The following is a 16,708-nucleotide window of genomic DNA, read 5'->3' on the forward strand; positions in this document are numbered from 1 at the left end:
ACGCATTGAAGCACACTTCAAATTTCAGTGAGACTGAGATGTTTAGAGCGTCGAGACCACGGAGCCAAGGGATAAGAGCATTAGCTGCTCACACTGTTGAGAGTTCAGCTGTCACATGCACATTCTGTGAGATGTTAGGTCACAGTATCCATAAGTGTCGTAATTTCAGTGCAAGACCTGTAGCAGAGCGGCATAAATTTGTCTTGGAGAACAAATTGTGTTTTGGGTGTTTAAGGTTAGGTCATCGTTCCAAGAACTGCAATCATAGGAGCATCTGTGAGGTATGCCAGAAGGGACACCCAACTTGCTTGCACAAAGACCGTGCTAGAGATGATAGGAAGTACACAAGGCCAAGCAATGGAGAACTTGAAGGAGCACAACTATCACAAGAGAGGACACCAAGCACATCTCCACATGCTTTGTCGAATAGAGTCATAGTAGACAACGGCCTTACAAATACTTCCACAATAATTCCTGTATGGGTATCAGCCACAAGTGAACCACATCAAGAAATTCTAGTGTACGCACTTTTGGACACTCAGAGCGATTCAACATTCATTCTGGAAGAGACAGCAGAAGCTCTCAGTGTTAGGAAAGAACCAGTCCAGTTAAGGCTCTCCACGATGACTTCAAAGAGTATGGTTGTAGCTTGCCACAAGTTGATGGGTCTACAAGTTAGAGGTTTCTATTCAGATAAAAGTATTCTGCTGCCAGTGACTTACTCACGAGAATTCATCCCTGCGAGTAGAGAGCATATTCCGACACCAGAGACTGCACGAGCATGGCCTCATCTTGAGCATATTGCCGGAGAAATTGCTCCACAACAGAGCTGTGAGATCGGGCTCTTGATTGGTTACAATTGTTCTCAAGCTCTCCTCCCGCGTGAAGTTGTGTATGGTGAAGAGAACCAACCCTTTGCGCAGAGAACAGACTTGGGATGGAGCATCATTGGATGTAGCAACCTTCACATTGACTATGGAGACGCAATTGGAGTAAGTCATCAAGTTATGGTGATGCCAGTGATCCCAAGCCTTCAGTCCTCTTCAGAGTTGAAGGGCGAGATTCACTTTGTCTGCAGAACACAGGTTAGAGAGATGGTTGCTCCACCAGACATAATTAAGGCACTTGAGTCTGACTTTTGTGAAACAGTTGCAGAAGATAAACAGATCTCCCAAGAAGACCTACAGTTTCTAACACAACTGAAAGAAGAGATATGTATTAAGGATGATGGACACTATGAGATGCCTCTACCGTTTAAGGAAGCAAGGCCCAGTCTACCTAACAATAGGATATGCGCTGTACACCGTTTAAAATGCTTGGAGAAGAAACTTAGAAGAAGCAAGCAATACTACCTGGACTATACAAATTTTATGAATGACATCATAGCCAATGGTGATGCAGAACAGGTTCCAGAAGACGACATTAATAAGCAACCAGTGTGGTACATCCCACATCACGGGGTTTACCACCCAAGAAAACCTGGGAAGATACGCGTCGTCTTTGACTGTTCTGCGAAGTTTCAGGGTACGTGTCTGAACGAGCATCTCCTGACTGGTCCTGAGCTAACGAACACCTTGGTGGGCGTACTCTGTCGTTTTAGAAAGGGTCAGATAGCAGTGATATGTGACATAGAGCGCATGTTCCACCAATTCCATGTGAAGGCAAAGGATAAGGATTACCTGCGATTTCTATGGTGGGAGAATGGAGAGTTAGATTCTCAACCTTTAGTTTACAGGATGAGAGTTCATTTATTTGGTGCTGCCTCTTCACCCGGCTGTGCCAACTACGGTCTCAAGCATATTGCTGCTGTGGGACGAGGATGTTTCAGTGATCTCTCAGTCAGATTCATTGAAAGGAACTTCTATGTAGATGATGGATTATTGAGTGTGTCATCCTCAGAAGCCGCCATTCAAATTGTGAAAGAAGTCAGAGAAATTTGTAAGACAGGCGGACTTCGACTGCACAAGTTCATCTCTAATAGCAATGAAGTCTTGGCAACGATTCCCAAGGAAGAGCATGCTGAAAGGGTTGAGGATCCATATATGATGTTAGATAAAACACATGTAGAAGGAGTGCTTGGTGTGTCATGGTGTGTTACATCGGATGAATTTCAGTTTAGAGTGACACTGAAGCAGAACCCACTGACAAGAAGGGGAGTCTTGTCAACAGTAGCTTCAATATATGATCCACTTGGGTTTATAGCACCTTTAATCCTGACAGGAAAGCAAGTCTTACAGCATATGTGTGTTGGAAAAGTTAGTTGGGATGATCCACTCCCTGTTGATCTCCAGCCTAAATTGGAGGCCTGGCTCCACGATCTTCAAAATCTGTCAGAGGTGAAAATCCAAAGATGTTACATGCCATCAGACTTCAAGGATGTTCAGCGCTATGAGCTACATCATTTTGCTGACGCCAGTCTTTCTGGCTATGGAGCATGTTCATATCTGAGAGGAATCAATGCAACAGGGGAGATTTACTGCTCCCTAGTTATGGGGAAGTCTAGAGTTGCTCCCATGAAATTTATGACCATCCCAAGACTTGAACTTTCAGCTGCGGTTGTCGCTGTGCGAATAAGCGATATGCTTAAGAAGGAGTTGGAGATAAATGCACTACAAGAATATTTCTGGACAGATTCGAAGGTTGTACTTGGTTACATAAACAATGATGCCAAGAGATTCCATCTTTTTGTGGCAAATCGAATCCAACGCATCAGACAAAGCACAAAGCCTGAACAGTGGAGGTATGTGTCCTCAGAACAGAATCCGGCAGATCATGCCTCCAGGGGGCTTACAGGAGAACAGCTTCTAAATTCCAACTGGTTCACAGGACCGGAATTTCTTTGGAACAGAGAACTTCCTAGAGAAGAAGTTATGGTGGGAGAGTCTGTGGACAGTGACCCAGAACTACGGAAGGTAACTATTCACGACACTCAAGCGACAGAAGAAAGATCCTTACAAGATCGGCTCTGTAAATTCTCTGACTGGACAAGAGCAGTGAAAGCAGTTGCCAGGCTTAAGCGATGGATCAAGGAAATTAAACACTTACAATCTAGGTCTGGAGAAGCCACCAGCTTGGCTGAGAGAAGTGAAGCAGAGCTCACTATTATTAAGATGTCTCAAGAGAAGGCCCTTTTCAAGGAAATTCAGCATATCAAGAATCAGAGCATGCCGAATGTTCGGGATATGACTAAGTTGCACAGACTGAACCCATTTCTTGATGAGCAAGGCATTCTCAGAGTGGGAGGTCGCTTATCACATGCTACTCTTCATCCACATGTACGACATCCAGCAATCCTTCCAAAGGATAGCCATACTTCAATGTTGCTCATCAAGCATTATCACGAGAAAGTACATCACCAAGGACGGGGAATGACCATGAATGAGCTGAGGTCTAATGGCGTGTGGATCCTGGCATGCAGTGGTGCAGTTTCTTCTTACATCTACAAGTGTACTAAATGCAGGAAATTTAGAAGATGTGCTGAGGAACAAAGAATGGCTGACCTTCCAGAAGAGCGTACAGAGGCAACTCCTCCCTTTGTATATTGTGGGATGGACTGCTTTGGACCATTTCATGTGAAAGATGGGAGAAGAGAGTTAAAGCGCTATGGCCTGCTGTTTACCTGCATGTGTTCTAGAGCAGTACACATTGAGATGCTCGAGGATCTATCCACTGATTCTTTCATTAATGCCTTACGCTCATTCATTGCTATAAGAGGTGCTGTTCGTCAAATTCGGTGTGATCAAGGTACCAATTTTATGGGTGCAAGAAATGAGTTCATTGAAGCTGCAAGGGGAATGAACCAAGAGCAAGTGAAAGCACTAGGTTGTGAGTTTCTCATGAACACACCATCTTCAAGCCATATGGGAGGTATTTGGGAAAGGCAAATATGCACAGTAAGAAGTATACTGATGTCTGTTCTCGATCATTCAGCAGGGCGACTTGATAGTGCCTCTTTACGCACCTTCCTATATGAAGTAATGGCTATCATAAACAGTAGACCACTCACTACTGAACATCTGAACAACCCACACGGTCCAGAGCCTCTCACACCGAACCATATCTTGACAATGAAGTCCAAGATCATTTTACCCCCACCGGGAAGGTTCATTAAAGAAGATCTTTACCTTCACAAGAGGTGGCGCAGGGTGCAATACTTGGCCAATGACTTCTGGTTTCGTTGGAAGAAGGAATACCTTCTTAATCTTCAAGCTAGGCAGAAATGGAACAAGGATCGGAGGAATGCAGAGGTCAACGACATCGTTATTCTGCAAGATGACTCTGCTCCACGGAATCAGTGGAAGTTAGCAAGAGTACTGGAAGTATACCTAGGACGTGACGGGAAAGTGAGGAAGGTGAAACTACTTGTTGGTGACTCAAATCTGGATAAATATGGCAAACGCACTGCCAAGCCTATCTTCTTAGAGAGACCCATTCATAAAACAGTGATCTTGCTAGAAGCTACTGATAGGATTTAGATAGTGGTTATTCTCTACCACATCTAGTTTGTTAGTAGAGAACATTTGTCAGCTCTTGATTGAAAATCATAAGTGATTTGGTGGGAGTGTAGCTGACAGACGAGTTGTTTACTTTTGTGCGGTTGTGTTTAGTGTTGCTATAGAGACGAACGGTTTTTCTTGGGGTCCGGGTTGCTTGTAGACAACTGCTGATTTTACACTCCACTTCGCTGTTTTTCTTTCTTTCTTTTTTGATTTGAAAAGCACATGTGTTTACTTTAAGTTGTCGTCGTGTTGGTGTTATTCTTTATATTCTCAAGTTCATTGTCTAAGATAAAGTAACTACTACTGAAGAGAAGTTCATCTGACTTTCGTCAGACTACGAGATGTTATATTTCCTCTCCTTTAGCGAAAGCAGTTAACGAGGTTTGTTTAATATTTGTTTCTACGTGAATGTTAGTCTGCTAATGCAGGTATATGTAGCGCATTTCTTAAAGACGTGAATTGTATCGAACATGTTACATTTGCTTTAGTTACATTAATGAAGTTAAAGGATAAATGTCATGATCTTTGTCATTTATAGCAAATATCTTTGCAATCCTGTATTTGTAGTTCTCACGATGGGAAATGAGTTTGTTACACCATAAACCATCCGTCTTCACAAAGAACTGTTGCTGCTTGTGGTCATTAAGGGGAGGCACACAAATTGTATTGGAGAACAAATTGGTGGAGAGCAAATAAATGAGGTCAAACAAGAACAGAATCAAAACAATGTAACACATGGCTAGATGTCGATGCCAGAGAGTCGGAGAGCCATTTCCATTGGCTTTATCTCATTTGTCACATGTAAAGAAGTAGCTCTTTTAATATTTTTGTGACCAAAATTTCATTGCTAATGCACCTAGGTGGCTATACCTTTTAAACAGACAAAAATACATGGCCAATCAATATTACCACCAGCAATTAATAAAACATAAACACACAATAATGGACATACTGATTTGATGTCTTGAGCTTTGACCTTTTATAAACATCACTGTAGCTCACTGCAGTTTAACAGTTTAACTTTACATGTGCATTTAACTTTATAGTTTAACTTTACATTCATTATTCCATGTTCCGAGGTTAAAAGATGGCTGTATTGTTTTATTTTAATTCGTAGTTCTGTGCAGTATTTCTTTGTTTAATGAGCAGCAAGTGACAATATACAGTTAGTATAGAGTGACCAAAGTTCATCTTTTACCCAGACATGTACTCTTTTTTTGACATAAAAAATGAAATTTCACAAACGTCTGGTATTTTGTTTTACTAGAAGTATACAATTTTGAGAACCGTCACAAACTAGTCTCGGCCTTCCTGACTCCGTGGGTGATAAAGCGCATGACACCGGGTTAGAGTATCATGCCAACATTAATGTGTCTTTATTTGTTTGGTGGGACACCTACCCAATCGTATCTGGCAAATCCAGTCATTGTAGGCATCACATTCCTTATCATTCCATCTGTTTACATAATGAAAGAAAGCTTCCACACAATGCTCGACGTTATTGTAATTGTTGGGTTCGCCAGGGTTCCAATTGTCAAAGTCTGACTAGCATGCAGAAACACATAAAATGGAGAAGTCAATTCAGAATCACAGAAAAAGACAACTTTGGTACATTAACTCAAACAGAACTATATTTGCAACCTGCTACACTATCTGCCAAAATAAACCCAATCTCCAGCATTATGTACATTTACATTTGGCAGAGACTCTTATCTAAAGCAACCCCCATCTAAAGTAATCTTCTATTAGAAATCCTCAGACTCTTAGACACAGCCCAAGCCACAAATCTTTTATCATTCACTAAAATGTATTCATGTCATCAATTAGTAAGTGTACAGTTTCTATAACCATAAGTATATACACTACCGTTCAAAAGTTTGGGATCACTTAGAAATGTTCTTATTTTTTAAAGAAAAGCAGTTTTTTTTCAATTTAGCTAACATTAAATGCATCAAAAATACACTCTATACATTATTAATGTGGTAAATGACTATTCTAGCTGTAAACATCTGGTTTTTAATGCAATATCTACATAGATGTATGGAGACCCAACAACCATCCAACAACCATCACTCCAGTGTTCTAATGGTACATTGTGTTTGCTAACTCTGTAAGGAGGCTATTGGATATTTATTTCAAAACCCTTGAAAACCCTTGTGCAATTAGGTTAGCACAGCTGAAAACAGTTTTGCTGATTAGAGAAGCTATAAAACTGACCTTCCTTTGAGCTAGTTGAGAATCTGGAGCATTACAATTGTTGGTTCGATTAAACTCACAAGAAAAAAACAAAAAAACAACTTTCAATTGAAACTCGACAGTCTATTCTTGTTCTGAGAAATGAAGTCTATTCCATGCGAGACATTGCCAAGAAACTGAAGATTTCCTACAATGGTGTGTACTACTCCCTTCAGAGGAGAGCACAGACAGGCTCTAACCAGAGTAGAAGGAGAAGTGGAAGGCCCTGCTGCACAACTGAGCAAGAAGACAAGTACATTAGAGTCTCCAGTTTGAGAAATCGACGCCTCACAGGTCCTAAACTGGCAACTTCATTAAATAGTACTCGCAAAACGCCAGTGTCAAAGTCTACAGTGAAGAGGCGACTCCGGGATGCTGGGCTTCAGGGCAGAGTGGCAAAGAAAAAGCCATATCTGGCTAAGAAAAGAAAAAGATTAATATGGGCAAAAGAACACAGACATTGGACAGAGGAAGATTGGAAAAAAGTGTTATGGACAGATTAATCAAAGTTTGAGGTGTTTGGATCACACAGACGAACATTTGTGAGACGCAGAACAACTGAAAAGATGCTGGAAGAGTGCCTGACACCATCTGTTAAACATGGTGGAGGTAATGTGATGGTCTGGGGTTGCTTTGGTGCTGGTAAAGTGGGAGATTTGAACAAGGTAAAAGGGATTTTGAATAAGGAAGGCTATCACTCCATTTTGCAACACCATGCCATACCCTGTGGACAGCGCTTGATTGGAGCCAATTTCATCCTGCAACAGGACAATGACCCAAAGCACACCTCCAAATTATGCACAAACTATTTAGAGAAGAAGCAGGCAGCTGGTGTTTTATCGGTAATGGAGTGGCCAGCGCAGTCACCAGATCTCAACCCCATTGAGCTGTTGTGGGAGCAGCTTGACCGCATGGTACGGAAAAAATGCCCATTAACCCAATCAAACTTGTGGAAGCGGCTTCTGGAAGCATGGGGTGAAATTTCTCCAGATTACCTCAGCAAATTAACAGCTAGAATGCCAAAGGTCTGCAATGCTGTAATTGCTGCTAAGGGAGCATTCTTTGACGAAAGCAAAGTTTAAAGTAGAAAATTATTTCAAAAAAAAAAAAAAACATTATTTCTACCTTGTCAATGTCTGGACTATATTTCTATTCATTTTGCAACTCATTTGATAAATAAAAGTATGAGATTTCAGGGAAAACACAAAGTTGTCTAGGTGACCCCAAACTTTTGAACGGTAGTGTAGTTTTGTTGTTATAGCTGTAAACATTTTCAGATGGTGTCTAATTACCCACACAAATAAAAAGAATAAACCAATTCTAAAATGAGACAATGAAGGCAATAAAATAAGTGTCATTCAGACTTACTGGAGTTCCATCTGTCCACACAAAGCCAGAATTAGCATCCAGAGAGGAAAACCCAATCCAAGCTTTGATACCCCAGGTATTCCTATACCATGTAAAGGACAGCAAAGTATTTATTTCAAGGAATTGCTGTAAATAAGAGTACTTAGCAATCAGTAATAACTCTGGTTATTATTGGCAAGTTTTTCTACTTTCTACCTGTTAATATCTGTAAAAGTATTGCTACTGACATAACTTACACACAATATCATTACAAATAGAAATTGTCACGGTAAGGCGGGCCCCCTACTGGTTGCCTCCGTCCACAGCGGCAGTTGTCCTGTTGTTGTTGTTGTTGTGTTCGTCCCTCAGGTGGGCGGAGCCCGTGATCCGTCTCACCTGAGGGTCGTTTGTTTGTCTATATATGTCTTGTCTTTGTACCAGTTGACCGCTGGTCATTGTATCTTTAATTCAGAGCATGTCACAGATTTTTGGTTTGTGCACTTTCTCCATTAAACCCTCCTTTTTCCCTGAGACTTGGCATGATCGCTTCCGTTTTATTTAATACTCCCTGCCCGTTACAGAAATAATACCTAATGTAGACCCAAATTAAAACCTTGGCGGTCTTGTAGAGGTACTGTTTAGTACAAATATAGTTTTATGTAATTTCACAAAATTTTACAATATTTTGAATACAAACATACGGAAGAGAGTCTCTTTCACTTTCAGAGTGGAAGCTGGCAAGATCACCGCCAATGGCTCTGCAGAAATCACGAGCTTCAAACCACGTTTTCATGTTGTCAGCCGTATTTTTATATACCTGAAGAGAGCAAAGGTTCTTGTGTGAATGTGTGCATCAGTTCATCATATTACTTAGGATCAATTTGCTTATTATCACTTTAACTATGCTGCCATAACTAAGTGCACTTATGTGGTCATATTCCAAGCTTGTGTGTGTGTATATGTCTTTGTTGGGGACTGGGGTGAGAAAGAACTGTACCCGAATGCAATTAGCAGGATCTTTTTTTATCCAGTCAGAGGGGCAACTAAGAGGTTGTGTTGTAGATGGCTCTTTAGTAGTAGTAATGCCTTCAGCTATTTTTTTACAGATGTACTTCTGCTTGTGATCACAGGAAATTACATCCCATAATCCTGCTGAGGTCCCAGTTCGCATGGCAACACAACCCTGCTGCTTACCTAAGTCAGGTAACAACACAAAAGACATTATTAAGAACGCTTAACCCCATGGTGGTGTGACTATTCATAGACATCACTCACCACTGGAGGGAGGTGTGGAGTAACATAAACATAAGCAAGTGATAGACAACATACAAATAGCCTAAACAAAAGCTCATAAACAGTGGACAAACAGTAACAGTACCTGGAGTTCCTACATTAAAGTGTGTAAATTTGACTGTTTCCTTAGTTGTCCACTTGAAGTGTTCAGCTTGTTCAGTATTGGACAGACCAATCCAAAAGTATTTCTCGGGTCGTAAACCAACTTGGCTAATAAGAAATGCATTCTCATATCTAATAAAACACACAAATGCATATTATATATGATTATATATGATTTCAGAAAGCAGATGAATTATAGTTTTTTGCAGTCGCTAATACCCAAAACCACAATTTTGTAAACCACTAACTCATTAACTTTGTGCACTAAATCTTAGGGCGTACTCACACTAGGCACGGTTTGCTGGTTCCGTGCTGGGGCCCGGTTATCCCCCCTCCCCACTCCCCCTCTGGCCTGCACTCACACTGGCTTCATCAACCGCGCCCGAGCACGCTTACGTCACCACAATGTGACTTTATTTGGAAAAAAAGCGCGCTCGCACAACACTATGGAGTTCACGATTCTCTTTTTATTGTATTTTTGGAGTCATTTTGGGAGTGCAGAAACACGGTGCAAGCACAGATTTATCGATAATTTAACACAACGTTTGTCTGCTAATCGCTTTGCCGCTATGACTGTTTAACGTGAGCGTCGCATCACTGACGTCATGTTTGAGTTCCAGCGAAATGAACCAATCAGACGAGATACCAAGCGGGCCCGGGCACGGATAGCGCTCCCACTAGAAGCGAACCGTACCCGAGTCCACATGAATCGTGCCCTGGCCCACCTCTTCAAGCGGGCCCGAGCACGGTTAACTGATCCGGGCCCGGGCACGGTTGGAGCGCTCACACTAGCCAAACGAATCGTGTTTCGGCAGGGAACTGTGCCCGGGCCCGGATCACAGAGCCTAGTGTGAGTATGCCCTTAAGCACATTCTCTGCCTTACACTCATTTAGCAATAAAATAAATTGCACACTTTTTGCACTACATTAAAGACTACATAAAGATTTTTACAAATCTTTAGTAATCACAGTCAGAGCCCTATAAAGAGGCCACACGTTGCATATCTTGGTTTGCACAACAATGAAGTCAAATATTGCACAGAGACGATGACGAAGAGGATGGGAATGATGAAGAGGAAGAGCAACCATAACAGATGAGATCAGAGCCACTTTGGTTGACAATGTAGTCAACCATGGGTTGAGTTTTCTGGAGGCAAAGGGTCCAGCCTAATATGTTCTGCTACATGGTAGCATCATCTGCACATTTCTATGCCAAACTAATGAAATCACAGAACTGATTGTGAAATCACAGTACCACTGTGTACTACTACTCTAGTACCATATCACTAGTTACAGTAACTTACAGTAAAGTTTGATTTCATGCCGATAAAACATTCACATCATGTTTTTGCAGAACTGCTAGACTACCCTTTGCTGGGGAATTAAAGACCATCTTCAACATGGTCAGAGCAAACAATAGCATACTTTGACTACTTCAACAACACATCATTAGTGACAACACTGACACAGAATATTGACTATTTTAGGCTTATAACATCACCTTCCTTAACAAAGAGCACAATATACTCATTCTCCATCACTATGGGGATGGACCAGAACAGTCCAGGTATGTTGTCATGTGGGACAACATACATTTCCACTGGGCTGTTCAAGTACAAAACTGGTTCACTGAACACCAACAATTTGTTGTGATTCAGCTCCACCATACTCTCAATTCTTCTGTACTATTGAGTTATTTTCAACATGGAGGTGTTTGCCAACCCACCATCTCTTCTCCAGGTATATGGAGGAAGCTTGTGGTAACACTGATGGGGCAGCATGACAGGGGTAGATACTCCAGAAGGTACTTCCTCCACTGTTCGACCAGATAAGACATTGGTTGTGATATCAATGAGATCTTGTAGCCAGACCCAAATACAAGACAAGATGGACCCTAATTTTGCATTCGTGAATATACATGTATATATCAGTACTTTGACAAACCTTTACAGCGGACTAAACTTTACAGCAGACACCCCAAACACTCAAAAAACACATAGTTGTAGCGTTTTCTGTTTGTCACATCAGTGTAGTTGTCAAATAGGAAAGGCTGTTCATCTGATATTTGTGGTATGTGTATAAATACAATTTTGGCAAGAGTTGAAAGAGTTTTGGATGAAGTGTTTGCTTTTTACTAATGTGTGAAGTGTTTTGCCTGTTGTCTGTGTAACCTGGATTTTCTGAGCCCCAGGTTATTTCTGCTTTATTTTTTTTTATTGCTTTATGTAGTTTAAAAGACCATGGCCCTTTAAATATAAATTCATTATTTTTAGAAAAAAAAGGGAATCATTTGAGTAGAGATGCCAGCAGTACATATTAATGTCTACTTTAGATTTGTAGGTTGTCACGTGGGCATTCAGCGCGCGAATTGATAGGGATGATAGACGTCTGTGAGTTTTTTTCTTTTTTTTCCTTCTGTCAGCGCATTGTGGATGCAGTTGCTGAACGCAAGAAAAGTTCAATATAATTTTATAATAGTCCTGAGAATTCGTCACACCTAGGAATTCGGCTATTTATCAGACGCTGACCCAGAGAAGGTGATCGATCTGTGACCAAATAGGACAGCGTAGGATTTTGGATATTTTTTTTGAGCTACAGATTTCTCGGTGAGTAATGATAGGCTATATTAGCAAGTTAACTCGCTAGCAAGGTGCTACACACTAAAGAGAGAATTAGAATTGGTTTCATTACTCTCGTTATGAGCATTCTCATTAAAACCAGTCGAGAAAAAAATCTAGGAATGATGGAGTGTGACTGAAGCCTGTGCTTTGTTAATTCTTCAGTGTGGGTTATCAATTTATTTATGTTTAAACTTCATGTGGCTAAGTTCTAAGTGTATAGAGACCTTGAAATAGCGCTTTGCACTGTCACGGTCCGAGAAGTTAATGTAAGAGCCATGTGCGAAGGGAGAGATTTTATTTTTGAAATGTTAAATGAATCCATGTTCAATGTATAGAGTTATAGCGGACATTAATAGTTATACGTTAAGTAAAGTGGATGTTGTGAAGCAGCGACTCGTCTGCTTGTGCATATGTAAATGGTATTGTTTGTACGGCTTTAGGCTGGTTTTTTTTAGAGTCCTTTGATTGGGTTCCCGGTTCTTCCGCCATTTTCTGCTTCCTTCAATCTGCATCTTCGCCGTTGCCACTCGCCGTTGGGAGGGAAGAGTCAACCCACATCTTCATATTCTTCTCCATTGCAATACCCATCTCGGACATTCACAGTGGAAAAGGGCGGTAGGGATTTGGGGTACCCCAGGTGATTTTTTTGAACTAAAGGGACTATTTTATTTCATTTTTTATATACCTGAGATCTCAGACATTTTTTTTGTTTCAAGAAAAAATACATTTAATTGGCCAAATAGGATCCAAACATTGTCATTATACAAATATCTGTGTATTGCAAATTTAACATTGGGTAGATAATACAAGTGATGTGGAAATTCTGTTTTGTTTATTTATTTACTTTTTTGTCCAGTACTCATTCTTAATTTGATTTTTTAATTTAATTTTCATTGTGTTGCGAATGCCTTTATTAAGTCAATACATTTCTCTCAGGTTATCAGTCTATTGCGTATGTATGGTATTTGTGGTGGACCTTACAGGCCTAATTCAGTAATTAGGCAGGTAACTCACAGCAGTCTCCTCATTGAACCTACATGTGAAGCCAACCCTTGGTTCTTAGGTGATACTCAACACTGTCTTATAGTGACAGACGCAAGGGTGGGGTTACAAAGTGGCGAGCCAGCCAGGAGACTGCTGCAGTTAAGCTAGGTCCCACCCCAAATAGATTTTTTCAAAGAAAAAAAAAATAATAATAATAATAATTAATTAATTAATAATAATTTAAAAAAATTAATGTGCAGGAACACAGCAGGAGCTTAGACTCAACCCATTGTCAAAATATTATTGAGATAGACCCAAACCATTGTTAAACCTTAACACCTGATAAAATGGATCTGTGCAACCAGTTTGATGTACATGGACCTAGTAGCCTTTACATTACAGGCATAGATGAACAGTACACCGATGGTGAGATAATCGACTTCTTTAAGGTTAATGGAGATGTAAAAAAAATAGTCAGGGTTCCTGACGTGCCAGATCAGCCGAGGGCCAGAGCCCTTGTAGAGTATTCATCAGAACGGTCAATTTTGAGGCTCGATCCTGCAAACCTTGGCCAGGTACCTAGCCCTGGTGATCCCAACATTACCTGGCATGTTAAAACCATTCGCGAGATGTGTCAAGAGGAGCTTGGTAGAGAGTTAGCCCAGAGATGTTTAGCCGAACTGAGCACTCTCGCTGGGAGAAGTAAAGCTGGTTTTTGGCATATGCTTCAGCGGGAGTTAGGACCAGTCCAACCTGACGCTGCCCCCCTCCCGAGCCCTGACACTCACCTCCAGTTGTCAGATACTCCTACACCTAGTAGCGACAATAGAACAACTGATGGGGATCACCCTGACAATGCTGAGCCAAGCCGTTTTGATCCAGCTCCTAATGCTCCCTGTCTCAGCTCCCCTACAAGCTCTCCATTTCTGAATGCAAGTGCCATCAACCCACCTCAAGTCCAGAAAGTTATTGTTGAGCATTTCATTCGTAATGAAGCTTCACCATCTAACTTTAGTCAGAGCAGAGTCAGAACCTTTTCTTGGCGGCTTCCCAAGCCAAATGGCGAGGTTGACTATGATGCCTGGCGCACCCAGGTAGACCTACTCCTCAAGGATGTTTCACTATCGGATTCCCACAAGGTGAGAAGGATTTTGGAGAGTCTGCTTAGCCCTGCAGCTGATGTGGTCAAGCCACTTGGAACAAATGCACCACCTGAAGCTTACCTCGTTCAGCTTGAATCTGCTTTTGGGGTGGTAGAGGATGGTGAAGAACTCTTTGCGACATTTTTGGGTTCAAACCAGAATTCCGGGGAGAAGCCCTCTATCTACCTGAACCGTCTCCAAACGCTTCTTACCAAAGCCATCTCTAGAGGGGGGGTTTCACCTGGTGAATCAGACAAGTATTTACTCAGGCAGTTTTGCAGAGGATGTTGGGACCAGAGTTTGATCATTGGCCTCCAACTAGAGCACAGGAAAACTAGTCCCCCCTCTTTTCCAGAATTACTGTTGCTATTGAGAACAGAGGAGGATCGGCGGGCTGCCAAGATGGACCGAATGAAAAAGCATCTGGGAAGTACAAAGGCTGCAGCACATGTTCACTCAGTCTTGAGTCTACCAGTGTTTGATGAGGAACCTATTGCCATAATTCCCACAAAGCCTGATGTAAGTTCCAAGATTGAAAGGGAAGTTGCAGAACTTCGGAAACAAGTTGCACAGCTAATACACAAGGAGACTAAAGATTTTAAGCGTGAAGAGCCCCTGAGTGATTCACCAAAGAAGGAAGCACCCTTACGAGGTGAAAGTTTAGCTGGCCATGTCACAAGTCCTTCGACACCCCAAACTCCCACTCAGCCAAAACCAGGGTTCTGCTTTAAGTGCGGAGAAGATGGCCACATTGCCGTAAAATGCACCAATGAACCTAACCCTGGCCTTGTTCGTAAAAAGAATGCAGAGCTCCGAGATAAACGTAACAGGTTTTGGGCACGACAAGGAGGCGCCGGATCATCTTTAAACTTGTAGAGGCTCCTGCAGTGGGACGAGCGGGAGCTGAGGACGTCAATCAGACAAGTCCCGCAGCGATGATCCACAGTGTGGAAATTGAAACTGAAGCCTCTGGGAGCGGTAATGAATCTCCCAATGCCTTACCTTCCGGATTGATCGGCCCTCGCTGTGTCTCTACAGTCTCCATAGGGGACATAGAGTGCCGAGCCATTCTTGATACCGGGTCCCAGGTCACAACCGTCTCAGAGACTTTCTGTTCCAGATATCTGTTGTCCTTCCCTATCCAGCCCATCCGTCATCTGCTTGAGATTGAGGGGGCTGGGGGTCAGTCTGTACCGTATTTGGGCTATATTGAGATCCCACTAACTTTCCCACATGGTGTTACTGGTACGGAGGAGCGGCTAACCACCCTAGCGCTTGTTGTCCCCGAGTGCCAGTTTAACAGCCAAGTCCCAATGCTGGTTGGCACAAATGTTCTGCTGCAACTCTATCAGCGTGGGATGAATCATGACAGGCCGAGCCTCCAGAGGAGGTCAGACCAGTTCGCTTTGCTCCTTCATTATGTTGCCAAAATGTGCAAAAGTCTAAATCAACCTCATCCTGTGAAGTTGCATGGGAGAAATCCCGTCACCATCCCAGCAGGGCATAAGCTATGTGTGGTTGGGGATGTCAGGGTTGGGAAAGAGCATCCGAGCACGTGTTTTGTCCTTGAACCCCCCGGGTCTTTTTCCATACCAGGTGGGCTATTTCTTGAGTGTGCACTTATAAACATCACCTGTAAGGCCTCCAGCAAGATTCCTGTTACTTTTAGAAACATAACAGACCACAATGTCACTCTGCCTCCGAGGTGTGTCATTGGTGAGATATCTGCTGCTCAGAGTGCAATGCCCCTAAACTCCATGCAGTGTGTTGCCACTAATTCTCAGACTCCAGGTGAGCAGTTTGCGTTCAATCTTGATGACTCCCCTATGCCTGAGGAATGGAAACGACGAATTTCAGACCTGCTAAATTCAATCCCAGAGGTCTTTGCTGTTGATGAGCTCTCCTTGGGTCATACAACTGCTGTGAAACACCGTATACGCTTGCAGGACCCAACGCCTTTTAAGGAGCGCCCGAGGCCCATACATCCCAGTGATAGGGAGGCTGTGAAACAGCACCTCAGAGAGCTCCTTGATGCTGGGGTCATACGTGAGTCAGAGAGTCCCTTCGCCTCACCAGTGGTGTTAGTAAGGAAGAGGAATGGGAAGATTAGGCTGTGTATCGATTATAGGAAGCTGAATACCCGCACTATAAAAGATGCATATGCCCTCCCCAATATTGAGGAGACGTTCTCGGCATTGAGTGGGGCAAAGTGGTTCTCAGTGATGGATCTCAGGTCAGGGTATTATCAGGTGGAGATGGCAGAGGAGGACAAACCAAAAACAGCATTTACATGTCCTTTGGGCTTCTATGAATTCAACCGCATGCCGCAGGGTGTGACCAATGCTCCGAGCACCTTCCAACGCCTCATGGAAAAGTGCGTTGGAGACTTGCATCTGAGTGAGGTTGTTGTGTTCTTAGATGACCTTATAGTCTTTTCAGAAACCCTTGAGGAGCATGAGGAGAGACTCATGAAGATAATACACCG

General features: G+C 42.4%; 3 protein-coding genes across 5 annotated transcripts in view; 2 read left to right on the forward strand and 1 right to left on the reverse strand.

Annotated features, from left to right (window-relative positions):
- The window catches only part of LOC143475507 (macrophage mannose receptor 1-like), a 49,815-nt gene that overhangs the window by 18,306 nt on the left and 14,801 nt on the right, over window positions 1-16,708 (reverse strand). For all 3 annotated transcript variants that reach the window (XM_076973355.1, XM_076973357.1, XM_076973356.1), the window contains 5 exons: window positions 9,460-9,608; window positions 9,079-9,275; window positions 8,783-8,898; window positions 8,103-8,184; window positions 5,900-6,044 (listed from right to left, as the gene is read on the reverse strand). In XM_076973355.1, coding sequence (XP_076829470.1) covers window positions 5,900-6,044; window positions 8,103-8,184; window positions 8,783-8,898; window positions 9,079-9,275; window positions 9,460-9,608 — 689 coding nt within the window. The remainder of the gene's footprint in view (window positions 1-5,899; window positions 6,045-8,102; window positions 8,185-8,782; window positions 8,899-9,078; window positions 9,276-9,459; window positions 9,609-16,708) is intronic.
- On the forward strand, window positions 1,621-5,156 carry LOC143475509 (uncharacterized). The gene is made up of 2 exons (XM_076973358.1): window positions 1,621-4,880; window positions 5,067-5,156. Exon 1 carries the CDS (start codon window positions 1,638-1,640, stop codon window positions 4,473-4,475), a length of 2,838 nt encoding a protein of 945 aa, XP_076829473.1. The 5' UTR covers window positions 1,621-1,637; the 3' UTR covers window positions 4,476-4,880; window positions 5,067-5,156.
- On the forward strand, window positions 11,767-15,099 carry LOC143475432 (zinc finger CCHC domain-containing protein 18-like). The gene is made up of 2 exons (XM_076973290.1): window positions 11,767-12,082; window positions 12,538-15,099. Exon 2 carries the CDS (start codon window positions 13,429-13,431, stop codon window positions 15,097-15,099), a length of 1,671 nt encoding a protein of 556 aa, XP_076829405.1. The 5' UTR covers window positions 11,767-12,082; window positions 12,538-13,428.

The sequence above is a fragment of the Brachyhypopomus gauderio genome, chromosome 14, assembly GCF_052324685.1.
Source record: "Brachyhypopomus gauderio isolate BG-103 chromosome 14, BGAUD_0.2, whole genome shotgun sequence".
Taxonomy (NCBI): domain Eukaryota; kingdom Metazoa; phylum Chordata; class Actinopteri; order Gymnotiformes; family Hypopomidae; genus Brachyhypopomus; species Brachyhypopomus gauderio.

Coding starts and splice junctions, on each gene's coding strand:
- LOC143475432 (XM_076973290.1), top strand. CDS start 13,429: ATGGATCTGTGCAACCAGTTTGATGTACATGGACCTAGTAGCCTTTAC.
- LOC143475509 (XM_076973358.1), top strand. CDS start 1,638: ATGTTCCACCAATTCCATGTGAAGGCAAAGGATAAGGATTACCTGCGA.